Raw genomic sequence first — 16,896 nt, forward strand, 5'->3', positions numbered from 1 at the left:
CCCCACCCCACTCACCCCCTCACCCCACTCACCCCCCACCCCACCCCACTCACCCCCCCACCCCACTCACCCCCCACTCACCCCCCCACTCACCCCCACCCTACTCACCCCCCACCCCACTCACCCCCCACCCCACTCACCCCCCACTCACCCCCACCCTACTCACCCCCACCCCATTCACCCCCCCCCCACCCCACTCACCCCCCCACCCCACTCACCCCCCACCCCACTCACCCCACCCCACCCCACTCACCCCCCCACCCCACTCACCCCCACACTCACCCCCCACCCCACTCACCCCCCCACCCCACCCCACTCACCCCCCCACCCCACTCACCCCCACACTCACCCCCACCCCACTCACCCCCCCACCCCACCCCACCCCACTCACCCCCCCACCCCACTCACCCCCACACTCACCCCCCACCCCACTCACCCCCCCACCCCACCCCACCCCACTCACCCCCCCACCACACTCACCCCCACACTCACCCCCCACCCCACTCACCCTCCACCCCACTCACCCCCCCACCCCACTCACCCCCACACTCACCCCCCACCCCACTCACCCTCCACCCCACTCACCCCCCCACCCCACTCACCCCCACACTCACCCCCCACTCACCCCCCACTCACCCCTCCACCCCACTCACCCCCCCCACCCCACTCACCCCCCACCCCACTCACCCCCACCCTACTCACCCCCCACTCACCCCCCACTCACCCCCACCCTACTCACCCCCCACCCCACTCACCCCCCCCACCCCACTCACCCCCCCACTCACCCCCACTCACCCCCCACCCCACTCACCCCCACCCTACTCACCCCCCCACTCACCCCCCACCCCACTCACCCCCCACCCCACTCACCCCCCCACCCAACTCACCCCCCCACCACCACTCACCCCCCCCACCCCACTCACCACCCCGCCACCCCACTCCGTGTGACGTCACCGTGCGAATGACGTCACAGCGCCTCGGACCAATCGGCGCCCTCGCGAGTCCCGCGTCTCGACACTTGCCACGTTTACCCGCTTCGCTGGGAGTCACGGCCGCCCGCGCCTCGCGTCGCCCCAACAGCCTCCTCGCCGCTCGCCCTAAGGCCGAACGCACGCGCTAAGACATTGCCTTGCCCCCACCCCAGTGTCGTCCGAGAAAGCCGACGGCATGTGCGGTGAGCGGCCCGGTGTTCGCGGTTTCTTTTTTTTTGCGTGTCTTGTACGCAACGTCGCGGGGCGGTGCGGACCCAACCGCCCGGGTGTCGCCGTTGGTGCGGCCCGGGGGTTGAGGGCGAGTATCCCGGTATGGGAAGCAGGCGAGGGCGGGGATTCGAACGCGGCCTACGCGAGCTAGCTTGTTTGAACGTGCGCAGTGATTATTGTGGGTTTATTAATAGCGATGCAATGCTGTTTATTTTGTTCATCAACGCTTAGTTTAAACTCATGATGTTGTTCGGAAGGTACAATGGTGTGTAATATACAACGTTTTTCAGTCACAGTAACGCAATGTATGAATGAAATTGTTGCAAGATTGTATTAGGATCCCACAAATAGTAATAAAATCAGGCTCAATATTTATTTCAGGAGGGTTTATGTAAATGATGTTTCCATTAAAGTTTCACTGAGTTTAAGGATCCTTCTTGATTTGACGCTTTCGTGATTTCAGGAATCGTATACTCTGGTTCTTTCGGTAAAGTCAAGTAGGTATAAAAAAAATACATTACGTTTCGATCGCAACACAAGCAACCGTCATCAGGATAATTTTTAAAGAATGGTTGTATATTCGTACAGCACCTAAGTCACGGACACAAGATAATCCTGTCGTTATATTTATTTTTTAAAAAAACCCTCAAGACACTATAAACTTTTTTCATTATTCTATCCGGTGATCTTTATACCAGATAATAGCCCGTCACAATAAATATCTGTAATAATCCAGGATTAATTGACGTCATTTAATCGACGGAAGCCTCACTGAGTTTAATGGGATGTATAATAATTGGTATGTTAAACGTATTTTAACTTGTCCAGGAAAGTCTCCACGTTTTTAAAGATAGCTCTTTCAAAAGGGTCATGCAAGAAACAATTTCACGTATTCGGCATATCTTGCTCGAGTCGCACATTCTTTTCCCCAAAAAGTTCCTGTAGTAATTTGTTTTTTTTTTCCCAATAAAGCCACAATAAGTCATTTTCAATAGGATCCTCCTTTGGGATATTTGGACCAGTAGTTTTTTGTTTGCATGTAGGAGGAAACCGGAGTACACGAAGACAAATCCCATGCTTCTGTCGACGAAAGAAAAACGTATTTATCTTGCTGGCTGTCTTTTCTTGGGAGATTATGCTGTGTGTATTTAGGATTACGATGTGTACAGTACTTTATATCCTGGTTGGTGTGACGTTTGCCTGTGCTGCTGTATTTGTGCAGGTTGGTGATGGTGTCCGTTAGCATATCGTTCCTGTGTACTGTACGTAATTTAAAGTCGTACAATACGTCAATGTCAAGAACCAAGAAAACCGGATGTTTCCTCCCAATGTGTACACAGCTTCGCCGTGTCCGGTTGTATTCACGTTAATGAGTTAATGGTGACTTTTTAAGAGTCCTTAACTGTGTTTTTTGCCTGTCAATGGCCAGTATATTTTTTTAACAAATCAGTTGGGGCCCTTTAGGTGAAGTTGATAATCTACTTCCAGTAATTCTAATGATAATGTTGCAAATGTTGCTTCCAGGTAGTCGAAGTAGAGTGAAGCACTGCCCTATTACGATAATTAGTGGTAATTTGTTTTGTGCCTGCAGGAAATAGTTTTACTGAAAAAATGCCATGGCGATGCACATTGCTTGCTCTACTTTTAATGTAACACACCCCTAGTATTGTTTTTGCTCCAAAGCTTCTCTTAGTAATATGAATGTTTGGGTGTGTATTGCCAATATGGGCTGTAACGACAAACAATTGTTTGATAAATTGTGCATAACAAATTAACTATATGAATGTTGTACTCTGTTTGGCCTTATGTTTGTGCTGCACGTGGCCAGATTTTTTTTCCATTTATTATACACCTGAATATATCAATATCCTCAGTTGATTTGATGTATTTGTAGTCCTGAATTGACATCTCTGGCCATATATACCATTAGTTATTATCTATACACGTATCCATTTTTGATCACGAGTTGATGAAGACCTCCCCCAAACCATAGTCTTAGGATGCAACAATCCATCAAGCTTTGAACTTTCACTTTGGCTGGTTTGATGTTAACCGGTTACGTATGTACTTGGTAAAGGTCGAAATATATACCAACGTAGTTGGGTGCTCTGAGTGGTGTAAATTGTTTTCATGGGCTTGGTTCGGGCAGGGCATAGGTGAAAAATCCACTTAAACCTTCATTTTATACGTCAACAAGACCTGTAGTCTGGTTTGACCTCATTCCTGCCTAGTTTCTGTTGAATCTTGACCTAAAGCTTTCGTGACTGCAGGAATATGGTTTCTGTTGCTTTGAAATTTACCGGTGGTCTGGCAGCATTTTATTGTGAATTGGCATTACAGCCCAATGAATTTAGTTCTTGTATATCTCTCCCATGTGTTTTCATTTTGTACCGCATGTTGTTCAGAGCAAAATCTCAGATATTGTCTCAAACCACACGCAGTACGCAGTGATGTAGTTCCTGGACATTTATAGGAAGTATGTAGAGATGCTAATCGTAGATTGTTTTTTCTTGCAGGAATCTTCGCCTACCTAAACTACAATGTGCCGCGCTCACGGAAGCACATCCTGGACACCTTGGTTAAGGGACTGCAGAGACTGGAGTACCGTGGATATGACTCTGCAGGTCTGAATGCAGTCTCACTTGAGAATGCCATAATTTTGCCACCTATTACTTATAACAAATATGCATACATATTTACATAAATTATCACCTGCATCCTCATCAAGAATTGTAAAAAAAAACCCTAAAAGCTCTTATCTTGTAGATACATACCAGGCAGTTTCCTGGGTTGTCTGATATAAGTTTGAACATTTTGTTAGTGAAAACTAAATTTTAAAATCACGCCCGTAAGCATGATTGTAACATCACTCCCAATTAAAAAAATATATAAACCCACCACAGTAGTGTCACTCGAATTCTCTTCACTGCGATTCCCTTTTTAATGAAGCTTAATTCTCATTGGTTACAACTGAACAAATTAGGTGTATATCTTCAAAGAGATATTTATATTCTGAGTAGCATGTTTCCTTTTAAGTGGTATTCTTTTATTTAGTTACAGCTGTAGTACTTGTGCCTTCTGAATAAAAGGTATCTGAAGTTGACTAGGATTTATATTGCTGGTTTGTGGTCTTGTGCACAGGAGTGGCCGTGGATGGTGGAAATGACAAGAACTGGGACAAGAACTCCAAGGTTATCCACCTCATAAAGAAACGAGGGAAGGTGAAGGCCCTGCAGGATGAGATCTACAGTGAGTAACAAGAGAATGCTTGTGGGTGCCTTTTCATTAAAAAAAAAACATCCGTTAGTTTCCTAACCAAATTCAAATGCCCTCCTATATTAACTAAGAAATTTGAATGCCAGTTGTTGCGGTCAGTGTGATACTTGGCACTGAAGCCACAATTTCCATTTCGTTGATGGCAGATGTCCTTGGGAAGACATCTGCTGAAGCCACCCAACTTACCACTCGATGTTCTGCTTTTTAAACGTATACCGTCTGTATGTTACATGTTACGTTTTTCTGCATGCTTTCCACAGAACAAGATTCCTTGGACTTTGACATCGAGTTTGAGACCCACGTGGGCATTGCGCATACTCGTTGGGCCACTCACGGAGAGCCCAATGCTGTGAACAGCCACCCTCAGCGGTCAGACAAAAACAATGGTGAGTGAGTCTGTGCCTCTGGGCTTAGCCACTCTGGCAATGCATTCACCCCAGAAATGTCCCTTGTGTTGGAACTCAAATAATTTATTTTCCTTTCCTAGAATTTGTTGTGATTCACAATGGAATCATCACCAACTACAAGGACTTGAAGAAATTCTTGGTAAGTTTTTAAATTTCGAATGAACCCTAATTATCTGTGTGTATATACATATACGTAGCAGGGGCAGTCAGGTTGTTATGACACTGTCAGACTTGAAAACATCCCGAAATGTAAATATACTTTCCCTAATGTAAGACTTATGTAAAATCTACCCCACAATGCACGTATATTCTTGGCTTCTACATCCATGTAATACCATAAGTGTGTAAATTATCCCATTCATTTGATTAATTTATACATTAAATGACAATTTAAATACCTTCAATTTACTATACATTCAAACATCCGTGATTCAGATGCTTCATTTGCTTTTTTCTCTAGCAACCAATGCTTTCTGTCAGTGCCCAGTCAGCCTATAAGTAGTGGGATGTAGCTGTCTCTTTTGTTATCCCCGTGGTCTGCAACTCCTTCCTCCAGCTTTCTGTGTTGTCATCTCCCTACCAGGCACAAAACCTTCCACTGTTTATGATAGGACTCTTTTGCCCTAAAAAAGAATATACATTGAAAGTATAAATCTGTCTCCTAGTACAGTGCGTTGGGTGTTGTTGAAATTTAGACGCTTTGTAAACCTCAACACGTAATGACCGGTTGCATTTTAATTTTATTTTCAGGAGAGCAAAGGCTACGAGTTTGAGTCCGAGACGGACACAGAGACCATCCCAAAGCTTCTCAAGTACATGTACGACAACCGCGAGAGCGACGAGATCAGCCTGAGCACCCTGGTGGAGCGCGTCACGCAGCAGCTGGTTAGTGGCTCCAGCGCTGTGCACAGGCCAGCTAAAGGGAGGAGGGGCAACTAGACACGCACTGCTGCTAGCAAATGCATGTCTAGGAGGGGCAACCAGACGTGCATTTGTTACACCTCCGATTAGCACGGTTGGCCATGTACGCTGCAAAAAGAAATTCAGCATACATACAGCTGCAGCAGCATGTACACAGAAGGTGACACCTTTGTGTTGTGTGCTGTGCATGCTGTGGAGTGTACCTCCCTTTTATTATTCCACTGCTGGATGAGGGCCAACCCACGCCACACCGGTCATGGTGGTGATTTGATTACACCTCACTAAGCTGGCCACTGAGTTGGTGAAGATGGGAACCATAGTTCTGGGAGTGTAGAAGTACAGTAAAATAATTTATTTTTTTGCACTGCCCTCTGCTGTCTACAATGTTGCCCCACAGCCTACAACACCTGGTTTGTGTATAGTCGTCACCCATCCAAGCACCATCCTGGCCCAAATTCGCTTATCTCTGCGATTGAGTGCATTCCTGGTAATGTGGTCAAACGCATCATCTTTGTGTAAATTTAGCGGAGGTAACGATGCATCATAAAAATTTTGATGTTTAAGCTTATGCATTGGCTTGTGTGTAAAATTTTATGTTTTATATTTATACTAGCTTATTTGCCCATCCTAGGACGGAAGCTGTAATATTTACGAAAAAATTGAGCAGAGTATAATTGTATCTTGCGTAAATTTAATTGCAGTGAATCTTGCATAAAAATATGTCATCAAACACCTAACTACATTTCACTCTAGCACTCTATAAATGGCAGTGATTCTCGCACAAAACTACATAATATAACACCTCACTTCATGTCACCTTCGTGCTGTATTTAACTGCTTTCGGTTGCTTGGGTTGAAATAAATTGGAATTCGATACAATATCTGGAAAATCACAGAGAAATTGTCTATTTTACCATATTGTTGAAGCATAAATTAGACTTACCTTTTGTCTCAAGTGCTGAAGAAATAAATAAAGACACCAAATCCACTTTGTTGCTGCGTAGAATTATTTATTAGATTCACTTTCAATAAAGAAACGTCAAACTTAAAGCGAATTTGCGAAAAAAATATTTCCGCTCGACCTTCTGCGCGAGTGTAAAAATTCACCCGCTCATAAATATTAATGATGGGGGGGGGGTGCGGCATGTGGAGTTGTGTCACGTGCATTACACACAAACAAACATTCTTGTCTCATATTATTGTAGTAATACCCTGCATGTAATCAGTTTACGCGGCCCCTAAAGCAACGAGAAGCCACTGCCTTTTACAGAAATGTTAAAATAAAGAACCGTTTCTTGCATATAATTGGAACCCTGAATCGTGACAACTGAATTTCCAGAGGTATATGAATGTTTATGCCTCTGAAAAAAAAATAATAAAATAAAAGTGTAATATTCATTATTTAGGCAAAGGAGTGTTTGTTTGGCAGGAGTGGTTGTGGGGACATGTGGGGCAAAGGAAACATTTGGAGGGCATTGAATCATTAATTATATTGCTTATAAAGACACTGTACAGTATTATTTATATAATGCTTAATTCTATCCAAGTATATGTTCTCAGTTTATTTTAGTATTTTGTTTGTGTCACCTCTAGAAAGGGATTCATAAAAAGAGAATGTAAAAATAAAAACAACAGCTCAAATGTTCCCTTCGATAGTTTGAATGCATGCGTTTCCTGCTGTGGCCATCCGGCAATGCTGGGAACATATTGTTCAAAACTTGCTCAGATCAGTTTTAGAATTGTAATTCTGTTGTGATTCAAAGGGGGGTTGATTTGCACATGTTAAAGATGGAGTTTGTGTGATCATTTTGTTTCTGTTGCAGGAAGGAGCATTTGCGTTGGTCTTCAAGAGCGTGCACTTTCCAGGCCAGCTGGTGGGGACAAGGTCATTACAGCACTAATTTAACAGCTTGAATTGGAAGCCACAAGAGTGCTAAACCACAACCATATTCGTGGTGATTTTTTGCTGCTATGCAGCCCTTGAGTCAACATGAATGGACGCGCGTTTGTCACGTTGTTTAGTTTTCTATGCCAAATTTTCCGCACTCACTGTGGACGTGCAGACGCGGAGGACCTCTGCTGATTGGAGTGCAAAGCAAACACAAGCTTTCAACCGACCACATCCCTGTCCTGTACCGCTGTGGTGAGGCACTCGCGCGTTGCTGTGACACCCTGCCAAAGTTGGCAGGCAGCACCCACATCACCCCTAAGTACCCTCTTTCAACTGACATCTTTTTTTTTAGCAACAGACATGCAGTCTTATCATTTTTTATTTTTTATTGTTTGTTGGTTGCATGTGTTTCCACACACGCCTTCTTTCTACCCAGCTGACAAGCAAGTATCAGCATTGCACCAGCTCACTACCCAGTGGAAAGCAGATGAAGATGGCGAGTACTGCTCGTCAGACGTCAAGACCTCCGCTTTCTTTCTAGCCCTTTTATAGAATCCACTTGCCATCTGTGTGCAGAGATTGGATATTTGATTATCATTATCATTCTTGGTGTTGGAGTGTGATGGTGAGGGTGGAGGAATAATAAACCTGTTCCCATTGTGTGAACTTAATTTAGGCAATCATTTGCTGCCTGCTATTATCATATGCTGTGTTTGGCTGGAGAGGGCTTTTTTTGCAGTGCTTGCCTCCAGCTTGGCGAGTATAATCTTTGCATATGTAATGTAGACACTCCGGTCATTTAAATTTCAATATTTTCACACGTGTACGTATCATTATTGTTGTTATTCGGAGAACAAAATGTGTGTGTCTGGCATTGACTGATTAAGTGATGCATGCATGTGCATAGAATCATCATTTTATTATAGGTGAACACTGATGAACCACAAAAATTAAATGAATAAAAACCCAATTGGCATTTCGAATTGTATAATGGTTTACGCTGATGCTTGGTCGTAACCTGCAAATAAGCCTCACATTGTGTCGGAATCTTTGCACTGTCATGCTTATTTCCAATCAGCAGGCATATCTTGAAGGCTGTAATACAGGAGGTGGGGAACCTTTTCCTTACTGGACATCTGTGAAAAGAGCTTCATAGCTAAACGGCATTCCTCGAGTGTAAACAAGTATTCAGATTCTGTTTGCCGAGGGCCAAATAGGACTTTTAGGAACCTTCTTCTGCGAGCCACATTAACACACGCCGTGGTCACTTGTCCCGTGCAGGAGTCTCTTGCAGTGACAGAAGTGACTGAGCAGCTTTAAAAATACGTTGTTGCTGCCGGGTCAAATATTCTCCTCTTGCACCAAATTAGTGTAGCTAAGATGCTTTGATGGATAAGTTACGATTAGATAGCTGTTTTTGAATTAAGTGGGTAGGCCTCATGAGAGCACCAGCCTTATGAAACATTTGCGGACTGTTGTAGATTCCCCACCTCTGCTATAATCGTAACATTTATAACAGAAGCTTAATTTTAGGAAAACGTAATCCCACGTAAAGGTAAGTGGATTTGCAGTTGAAGTTCTTTATTTCTGCGTGTTATTTTGTTGCTGTTGCCTGTGTATGTGTGCTTAGGAAAGGAAAAGAAGGCTGTATCAACACTGCCTCGGGTTGATGGGGACACGTGTCTGTACCCGATTGGGGAAGAGACTGGTGTGGAATATTATTTTGCATCGGATGCAAGGTGTGTCCTGTACTTAAGGATAATGGCATAAATTACCCATTTTTTTACATTCCAGTAGGGCAGTTCCACGAATTATTTTCATATCCTTTAAAGATGCTGGTGATTATTTGTGTAATCATGAAGTGGCTTTTTACTTACTCATAGCATGCCATCTAATTATGACTAAATTCAGATGGAATTTTTTTCCCCCACATTTCTTGGTAAGGGAGATGGCTTCATCAACTAACCGTGGTTTAGGATATTCGGACGGACCAGGCTGAAATTGTTTTGGTACTTCCAGTTCGGATGTGTATCAAACCGTTGACTTACTTTATTAGCCAATATTTTTTAATTAGATAAGTACCTTCAGAGGACACACCATATAAATTATAATGATGATTTAGATATGTTGACTGATGTTGCCTAATTTGTGTAACCGTCTTTTTAGGTTACGTATACCTTGTGCTATTTATTGATCTTCTTTGGTTCTTTCGGTAAAGTCACGTAGAATGAGAATAAAATAATAAAATAGCAAATAAAATTATCACGACGTTTCGGCCACAACGCAAGCGGCCGTCTTCTTGCGTTGTGGCCGAAGCGTCGTGAGAATTTTATTGTGTTTATTTTATTCTCATTCTACGTGACTTTACCGAAAGAACCAAAGAAGATGAATCCTTGCAGTCACGAAAGCTTCAAATCGCTTTTTATTGATTTCAGTTGCATCTAAGTTTACCAGGTTTCCATGTCTAATGGGCAAAAAAATTACTTTGGCAACATTCATTTGACACGATTCATTAACATTGGACATGTAATGTAATTTTGCAAAAAAAATATTTTCCCAACAAGACATTGCCAGGCGCTCATTGGCATAGCAAACCATTATATTGCAGTTTAATAGTGCTGCGATACCCCGATTTATGTCTCCCCGTTTTACGTCGTTTCACGAATACGTCGCCACTTTATTATTAACACCGCTACATGATTTCCATCGCCTCAAGCCCCGCGTCGTTGACAGCATTGTCCGCCCTTTCTCGTATCCGTCGCCTCGGCCTTCGCCTCCACCTACTACCCTGCGAATCGGTTTGATTTACGTCGTTTCGATATTCGTCGTCGCACCTTTCAGGAACGCATCCCCGACGTAAACCGGGGTGTTGCTGTACTCAAATGCCGAGACAGAAAATATTTTGCAACCGTTGTAGCTTAAATAACACTGGGAAAAAAAACCAGTAGAGTAATTACAGCCTTTTACACAACTGGTAAATGAAGGTGTACTTGCAGCTGAGAAACTTAAGCAGAGTTGAAGCCTGATAAGAATCATGCCTGGTTATTACTTGGATTGTTGACCGCCTAGGAAATACCATGTGTTGTAGACGTGAGCTGCCTGGTGACCATGAGTCAGCAGTAGAGCGACATATTTGATAAATATTCGCGTAGGTTTGAAAGTCATCCCCTCGTATCGGTAGGATGTCTCCCGGTACTCTGCTTTTCACATTTCACGCACCAGTTAGTGGAATTAGTCAAACATTCAGTACCCTCGTGAAAAACACATGATCAGGCTGTCTTTGATAATTAAAGGGATTTGCTGTTATTCTTAGAGTGTTTATGCTTAGATTTTTGAGTGACTGCTGCGCTTTAGTAAATCCTCCTCCGCACGAACACCTGCGGTGGCGGGCAGAGTGACATTGCCGCCCACCCGTGTCCGATTTCACAGCGCGATCATCGAGCACACGAACCGCGTGATCTTCCTGGAGGACGACGACGTGGCGGCGATTGTGGACGGTCGTCTCTCCATCCACCGCATCAAGCGCACTGCTGGGGATGACCCGGCGCGTGCCATCCAGACCCTGCAGATGGAACTGCAGCAGATCATGAAGGGTGCGTCACTGGCCCAGGGTCGCCGGGTCTGCACTCTCGCTCTCTCTTGCCGTGGGCACATATGCCGTTTGCGTAACCCTTTAGCCGAAACTCCCAATGGGGGGGGGGATTGACCCCTAATTCCACACCGTCTCCTTTTATAAGTTTAAATAAGGACGGCTATATTTTTTTCCAGGTTGCTACAGTGTTGTTGGTGCAGGCAGCCAGAGTAAAACATGAATCTTGTTTAAAACTTCATTGACAAATAGCTTTGACCTTGTGTTACGCGTGTTCTGTAGAAATCCAGGTTAGGCTAATTAGAATGGCGCTTGTGTTAAATTACACGATATACATCTTCATTTGTGTTAATGATGTGCGGTAGTTTAAGCTTTCAAAATGTCGATTAGTTTTGAATGCTCTTTACCATATGAGATTTTTGCCGTGACACTTTGACATTGGAGCAATTCCTGTGTTATGCAATGCAAATGTGCCCCTTACACGTGCTTACGTGGGCCCACATCTGTTTGCTGTCGGATTCCCAATACAGGGAGCTACAGCTCTTTCATGCAGAAAGAGATTTTTGAACAGCCCGAGTCCGTGGTGAACACCATGCGTGGCCGTGTCAACTTCGACGACTTCACAGGTACAGGTGGACAATTTTAATGTACCTACAGCCCCCAGACATGCCTCATGTTATTTATGCTCGTCAGTCGGATATAAGCGTTGATTTAAAAAAAAACCCGGACAAAGTTTCTCATATTCTTGGTTCTTTCGGTAAAGTCACGTAGAAGGGAAACAATAAAATAATAAAAATATAAAACAATAAAATTCTCTCAAAACCACAACAAGAAAATTATTGTTGTGGTTTTCACACCTGATGATGATTGCTTGTGTTGCAGTCGAAACGTCGTGAGAATTTTATTGTTTTATCATTTTATTGTTTCCCTTCTACGTGACTTTACCGAAAGGACCAAGAATATGAATCCCTGCAGTCACGAAAGCTTTAAATCAAAGTTTCTCATGTGCGCACCTTTTTGCAGTGTTGCTGGGAGGCCTGAAGGATCATATCAGAGAGATCAGACGGTGCAGGCGCCTCATTGTCATCGGCTGTGGCACCAGCTACCACGCAGGCGTTGCGGTCAGTACACCCTCCCTGACAAAATAGGTCTTTGGACTTGGCTCCCAGTGTTGGCAGCGGCAAGGCCTTCCGCTGCATAGCGCGACGCGAAGGCTATGACTCGGGTCACGTGGACTTGGGGTGCTTTGCTTTCAGACTCGCCAAATCCTGGAGGAGCTGACGGAGTTGCCGGTGATGGTGGAGCTCTCCAGTGATTTCCTTGACCGCAACACGCCCGTCTTCAGGGATGATGTCTGCTTCTTCATCAGCCAGTCGGGTAAGATTTTTCAAAGCCCCTCGACAAGCGCAACAAGACGCGGATGTGTTGGGGGCGTCCAAATGCTGCCGCGGTTATTTAGAGATCGCAGAGCAGGAATGTGGGTTCTTGGGAATCCCGCACAATGCCCAATGAAGTGATTTTGCATTAGGCTTTGTCAACTGGAGTCTGCAACATGCATGTGAAACGTTACCGTCGGCAACAAGTAGGCGTGATGTTACTGGTGCTGTGGTTTCCACACTAAGCTGTGAACCCGGAGACTGATGTTGTGATTCCTGGCTACAGCTATTGTCAGTGGCAAGTGATATCTGCATCCGTGTTGGGTCCCCTTAACTGAACTGTACTGACCAGTGCAGTGAAGGAAGTATGGTTAAATAATTCCCGTGACTGACACGACATATATACGTGTATATATTTATTGTTGGTCTTATCTGTACTATCTACTCAGCCTAAATGTGAAATATGAATGTAATGCTCATGTTTTTTTTTACGTAAGTAATTCTTACACGTGAAATTCGCTGCACCTTTGAGTCTAAGGATACATTTGAATGGACAAAGTGATGCATTATTACGTGTGAACTTCTTTTGCACTGTACGTAGCCAACCGTGCTGATCAGAGGTGCCTTGTAACCACGGGAGCAATCGTAGGATTGGGCGTTTTTATTTTAGCGCACAAAGTTGCCCTGGTATTTCTACCGTGTCACTTGTCGCGGAAGCTCGGGATATTCGAACGGATTGGCTCGAATGGAGGCGGTTAGCTTTGCCCCCACGTGTGCTTCAATCAGGGGAGACCGCGGACACGCTCATGGCCCTGCATTACTGCAAGGAGCGTGGGGCGTTGACGGTGGGCGTCACCAACACGGTGGGCAGCTCGATCTCGCGCGAGACCGACTGCGGCATCCACATCAACGCCGGGCCAGAAGTTGGAGTGGCCAGCACCAAGGTGAGTTGTCGCGCAGCTCACCGTCGGACGTCTGCGAGGACAGAAATTCTAATGCAGCTCTTAGCTCAAATATAATGTTACTGGATGATGTCATGATATTTGATTTGTTTCAATTATAGTACTGTGAATTTTAGTAATGTGATGTGTCTTACACTTAAAGCTGCCTAAGACCACTTTATTTTATCATTATTTTTAAATATCACGTGTGAGATACATCATACATGTAAGGTTGACATGACAGAATAATGAAAAAATACAAAGCGAATGGTAAAACTAAACAAAAATGTATCGATGCATAAACTGCATCATGACAACTCATCACATTGTTGGACAACGGGGGGTTGGAGGGTGGTAGTGATTTGCTAAATGCCCATTGGCCATGATGAGTTTGCATCTTTAAATCTGCTTGGCCGTGCGTGTGTGCGTGCGTCGTGTTCCCCAGGCATACACGAGCCAGTTCGTGGCGCTTGTGATGTTCAGCCTGATGATGTGTGACGACCGCCTGTCCATGCAGAAGCGCAGGCAAGAGATCATCAGTGCTCTCCGCACTCTGCCAGGTGAAGATCCCCCCTCCCCCCCCGCCCCGTTGTCGTCAATCACGCAATCATGAACAGTGTCCTGAGCTTCTTGATACTTCTGTTGATTTATTTGAAAAAAAAAATGTGCATTCTGTTAGTAACTCTGGAACCAAAAGTAATATAAAGCATACGTTGTACAGAACTATTCCGCTAATAAAGAATCTCACGTTTAAAAATGCTAAAAAAAATAGTTCAGAGCTTGCTCGACAGCAGTTCACAGATGGCGGACTTGAAATATAAATAAATCATCATTATAACCATATTCATTGAAAGATGTTTGTATTCATCATCATACTATTGCTATATATAAAAACATTTTTTGCCATTATTCTACTTTTAACTTAAGAACTAGAAGTGTTACAAGGATGAGCCACTGTGTGCACAGTGTCACCTTGCTGTGCACATGGGCTATGGTTGTGGGATTATTCCAAAGGAGGAGCCAAAGCTAGTTTACTTATAAACAACTCTGATTGGAATTCATTGAAAGAGCCAAATATGCTGTATTAGCCTGACAAAGCCCTTCACAAAACAAAATTCACAGATGTATTTGCCAAAATGTTTTCGGTTTACTGAATTACATTAATTACATTTTTTTACAAAATAAAAACAAATTGCAATAAAATGCTATGAAATTCTTCTATTGCTTTTCATATTTTTGCACAGTGCCTCATAGAGAGTAGGTGTCATTAATTAGCAGCTAATTAAATAATATTGGGCACCAGCCCTCAAATACCACCAACCTTTTCCGCCTATCGGATGTGCACTGTCCACCCTGCTGATGGGATGATGAATTATTTTCTCATTTTGGTATTCCCCCTGCGCTGAACATGTTCCGTCTTCCAGAATTGAGCAGCTGTAATGAAAGCAACCGAATTGTATTTTGAGTTTGCTCGATTGAGGTTCACGTAAAGATTGCCATTTATACATTCCATTTGCTTGCTTGCATTGTTAATATTTTTTTGTGAGTGGGCAGTATTACTCTCAGATGATGTGCATGTGTGTGTCAATGCGTGACTCAAAGCACTGTTTGCACAAGTGTTGTATACTCAGTGGTGCAGCTATTTTATAAATGTTGATTTAATTATTACTGTCACTGTTTGGTGAGCTTGAATGGTTGTAATTTGTGGGGGAAAAGCTCTTATTTTCAGAAGTTAAATCAATTCAATGTTATCCCGGACAGGGGCGGAGCCAGGGGGGGTGACAGGGGTGACATTCTGCGTGTAAGTGTACGACACTCGGTCTGGCGGACTCCGTGCAACTGCATTGTCAGAGCGTGTCGCCAACCGATGGCATCTGGTTCAACAGCCTGACTCTAATCATTCTTGAAATTAAAATTTGTTGAATGTCACCCCGGCCTGAAATCCTGGCTCTCCGCCCCTGATCTCGGACATCATTGAACAATTGGCAAGGATCATTGACAATTTTTGACAATTCGTGAAATGGAAAATAGTCAGCAACTATAGACTGGAGACCTGCAGTGATAAAAAATATGTTGTTGGACCTTCCACCTGGAACGTCATCCCCCCTGCACATTCGCAGCACTGACTCTTTACCTATCTTTAAGCGCCTTTTGAAGAAACACATCTTTTTATTTGACTTACTGAGCGGATCTCTGAGCTGGGCTCCGCATCTCAGGGGTCGCTGCCTTCGGGCAAGTGAAATTTGTGCGCGTTATAAATTTGCATTATTATTATTACTGATAATATTGGTTGCGAAAGCCTTACGTGTTAAACTGATCGTGCATCGTGCACAGGATGCATATGACCAAGTCGCCCAAAAAAAGGCCAATCTCTCTCCAGATGTTTTGAGGCTATGCAGCAGGGTTGGTTGAGTCGAGTTTGTGTTGTTATCGGTGACCACCAGTGCTTCCAGGTGTGACTGACGCTGGAAGATCATCAGGAGATGGCCATGCTGAGTGTTACCCCCCTCCTATGCATGGCCTTTTTCTTGTATATTCTGATTCCCTCCCACATTAATCCAAACATTAATTTGCGGAATTGGCCAAACATTCCAATGCACCTTGTAAGGATGCCCCCCCGATAGACTTCCCCTGGAACTCTACCGGGCACGTCCCACTGGGCGAAGACCCCGGGGCCGGCCCAGGGCACGCTGGCAGGACTATGTCGCACGGCTGGCCTTGGAATGCCTGGGAATTCCCCAGGAAGAGCTAGATTCTGTCGCCAGGGAAAGGGAGGGAGGTCTGGACCCCGCCCTACTCTCAACATGCTGCCGCTGCGACCTTCAGGTCAAGCGGATTGAGAAACGAACGAATGAATTCCAATCCAGGACCCTCCTGAAAAAGCTTTGAGTCTTGGCAACACGTTCTCGATGAAATAAGCGTAATGATTATAATGTGTCGTACGAATGTAATTTTTTTTTGTTCTTCATTTCAGACCTGATTAAAGAGGTGCTTGCACTCGATGATCAGATCAATTCGCTGGCTCATGAGCTTTACCAGCAAAGATCCCTGCTGGTGATGGGACGTGGCTTCAACTATGCCACCTGCATGGAGGGTGCTCTGGTATGATATTATTGTGGTGTTGATTGACGTGCATGAAATACGCAAGAGAGATTTTTTTCCAGTAGGCAGCGGTAGCTATTATTTAGCATTTTGTAGGTAGAACTGAATTCTGTATGTTTATATTTTTGTTGACGGGCCCTTTTTCAGCCTACGGTCTAGGGTCCAGTGAGCATTGATGTGGCCATCCCCAA

At 44.4% G+C, this 16,896-nt stretch overlaps 1 protein-coding gene across 5 annotated transcripts in view; it reads left to right on the top strand.

Moving 5' to 3' along the window:
- Positions 1-988: 988 nt before the first annotated feature.
- Positions 989-16,896, top strand: part of LOC116940314 (glutamine--fructose-6-phosphate aminotransferase [isomerizing] 1-like) — a 32,636-nt gene continuing 16,728 nt past the window's right edge. The window contains exons 1-17 of one of the 5 annotated variants that reach the window (XM_076065713.1): positions 989-1,174; positions 3,719-3,826; positions 4,344-4,451; positions 4,739-4,864; positions 4,966-5,024; positions 5,636-5,770; positions 7,630-7,691; positions 7,870-7,949; positions 8,134-8,193; positions 9,328-9,436; positions 11,127-11,290; positions 11,817-11,918; positions 12,310-12,407; positions 12,543-12,663; positions 13,449-13,606; positions 14,049-14,163; positions 16,578-16,705. In XM_076065713.1, coding sequence (XP_075921828.1) covers positions 1,168-1,174; positions 3,719-3,826; positions 4,344-4,451; positions 4,739-4,864; positions 4,966-5,024; positions 5,636-5,770; positions 7,630-7,691; positions 7,870-7,949; positions 8,134-8,193; positions 9,328-9,436; positions 11,127-11,290; positions 11,817-11,918; positions 12,310-12,407; positions 12,543-12,663; positions 13,449-13,606; positions 14,049-14,163; positions 16,578-16,705 — 1,740 coding nt within the window. In that variant the 5' untranslated portion in view covers positions 989-1,167. The remainder of the gene's footprint in view (positions 1,175-3,718; positions 3,827-4,343; positions 4,452-4,738; positions 4,865-4,965; positions 5,025-5,635; positions 5,771-7,629; positions 7,692-7,869; positions 7,950-8,133; positions 8,194-9,327; positions 9,437-11,126; positions 11,291-11,816; positions 11,919-12,309; positions 12,408-12,542; positions 12,664-13,448; positions 13,607-14,048; positions 14,164-16,577; positions 16,706-16,896) is intronic. The other 4 variants (XM_032949963.2, XM_032949964.2, XM_032949965.2 and 1 more) reach the window with 4 other exon arrangements.

This window comes from Petromyzon marinus, chromosome 8 (assembly GCF_048934315.1).
Source record: "Petromyzon marinus isolate PM22_M1 ecotype Great Lakes invasive population chromosome 8, UKy_Petmar_22M1.pri1.0, whole genome shotgun sequence".
Classification (NCBI taxonomy): domain Eukaryota; kingdom Metazoa; phylum Chordata; class Hyperoartia; order Petromyzontiformes; family Petromyzontidae; genus Petromyzon; species Petromyzon marinus.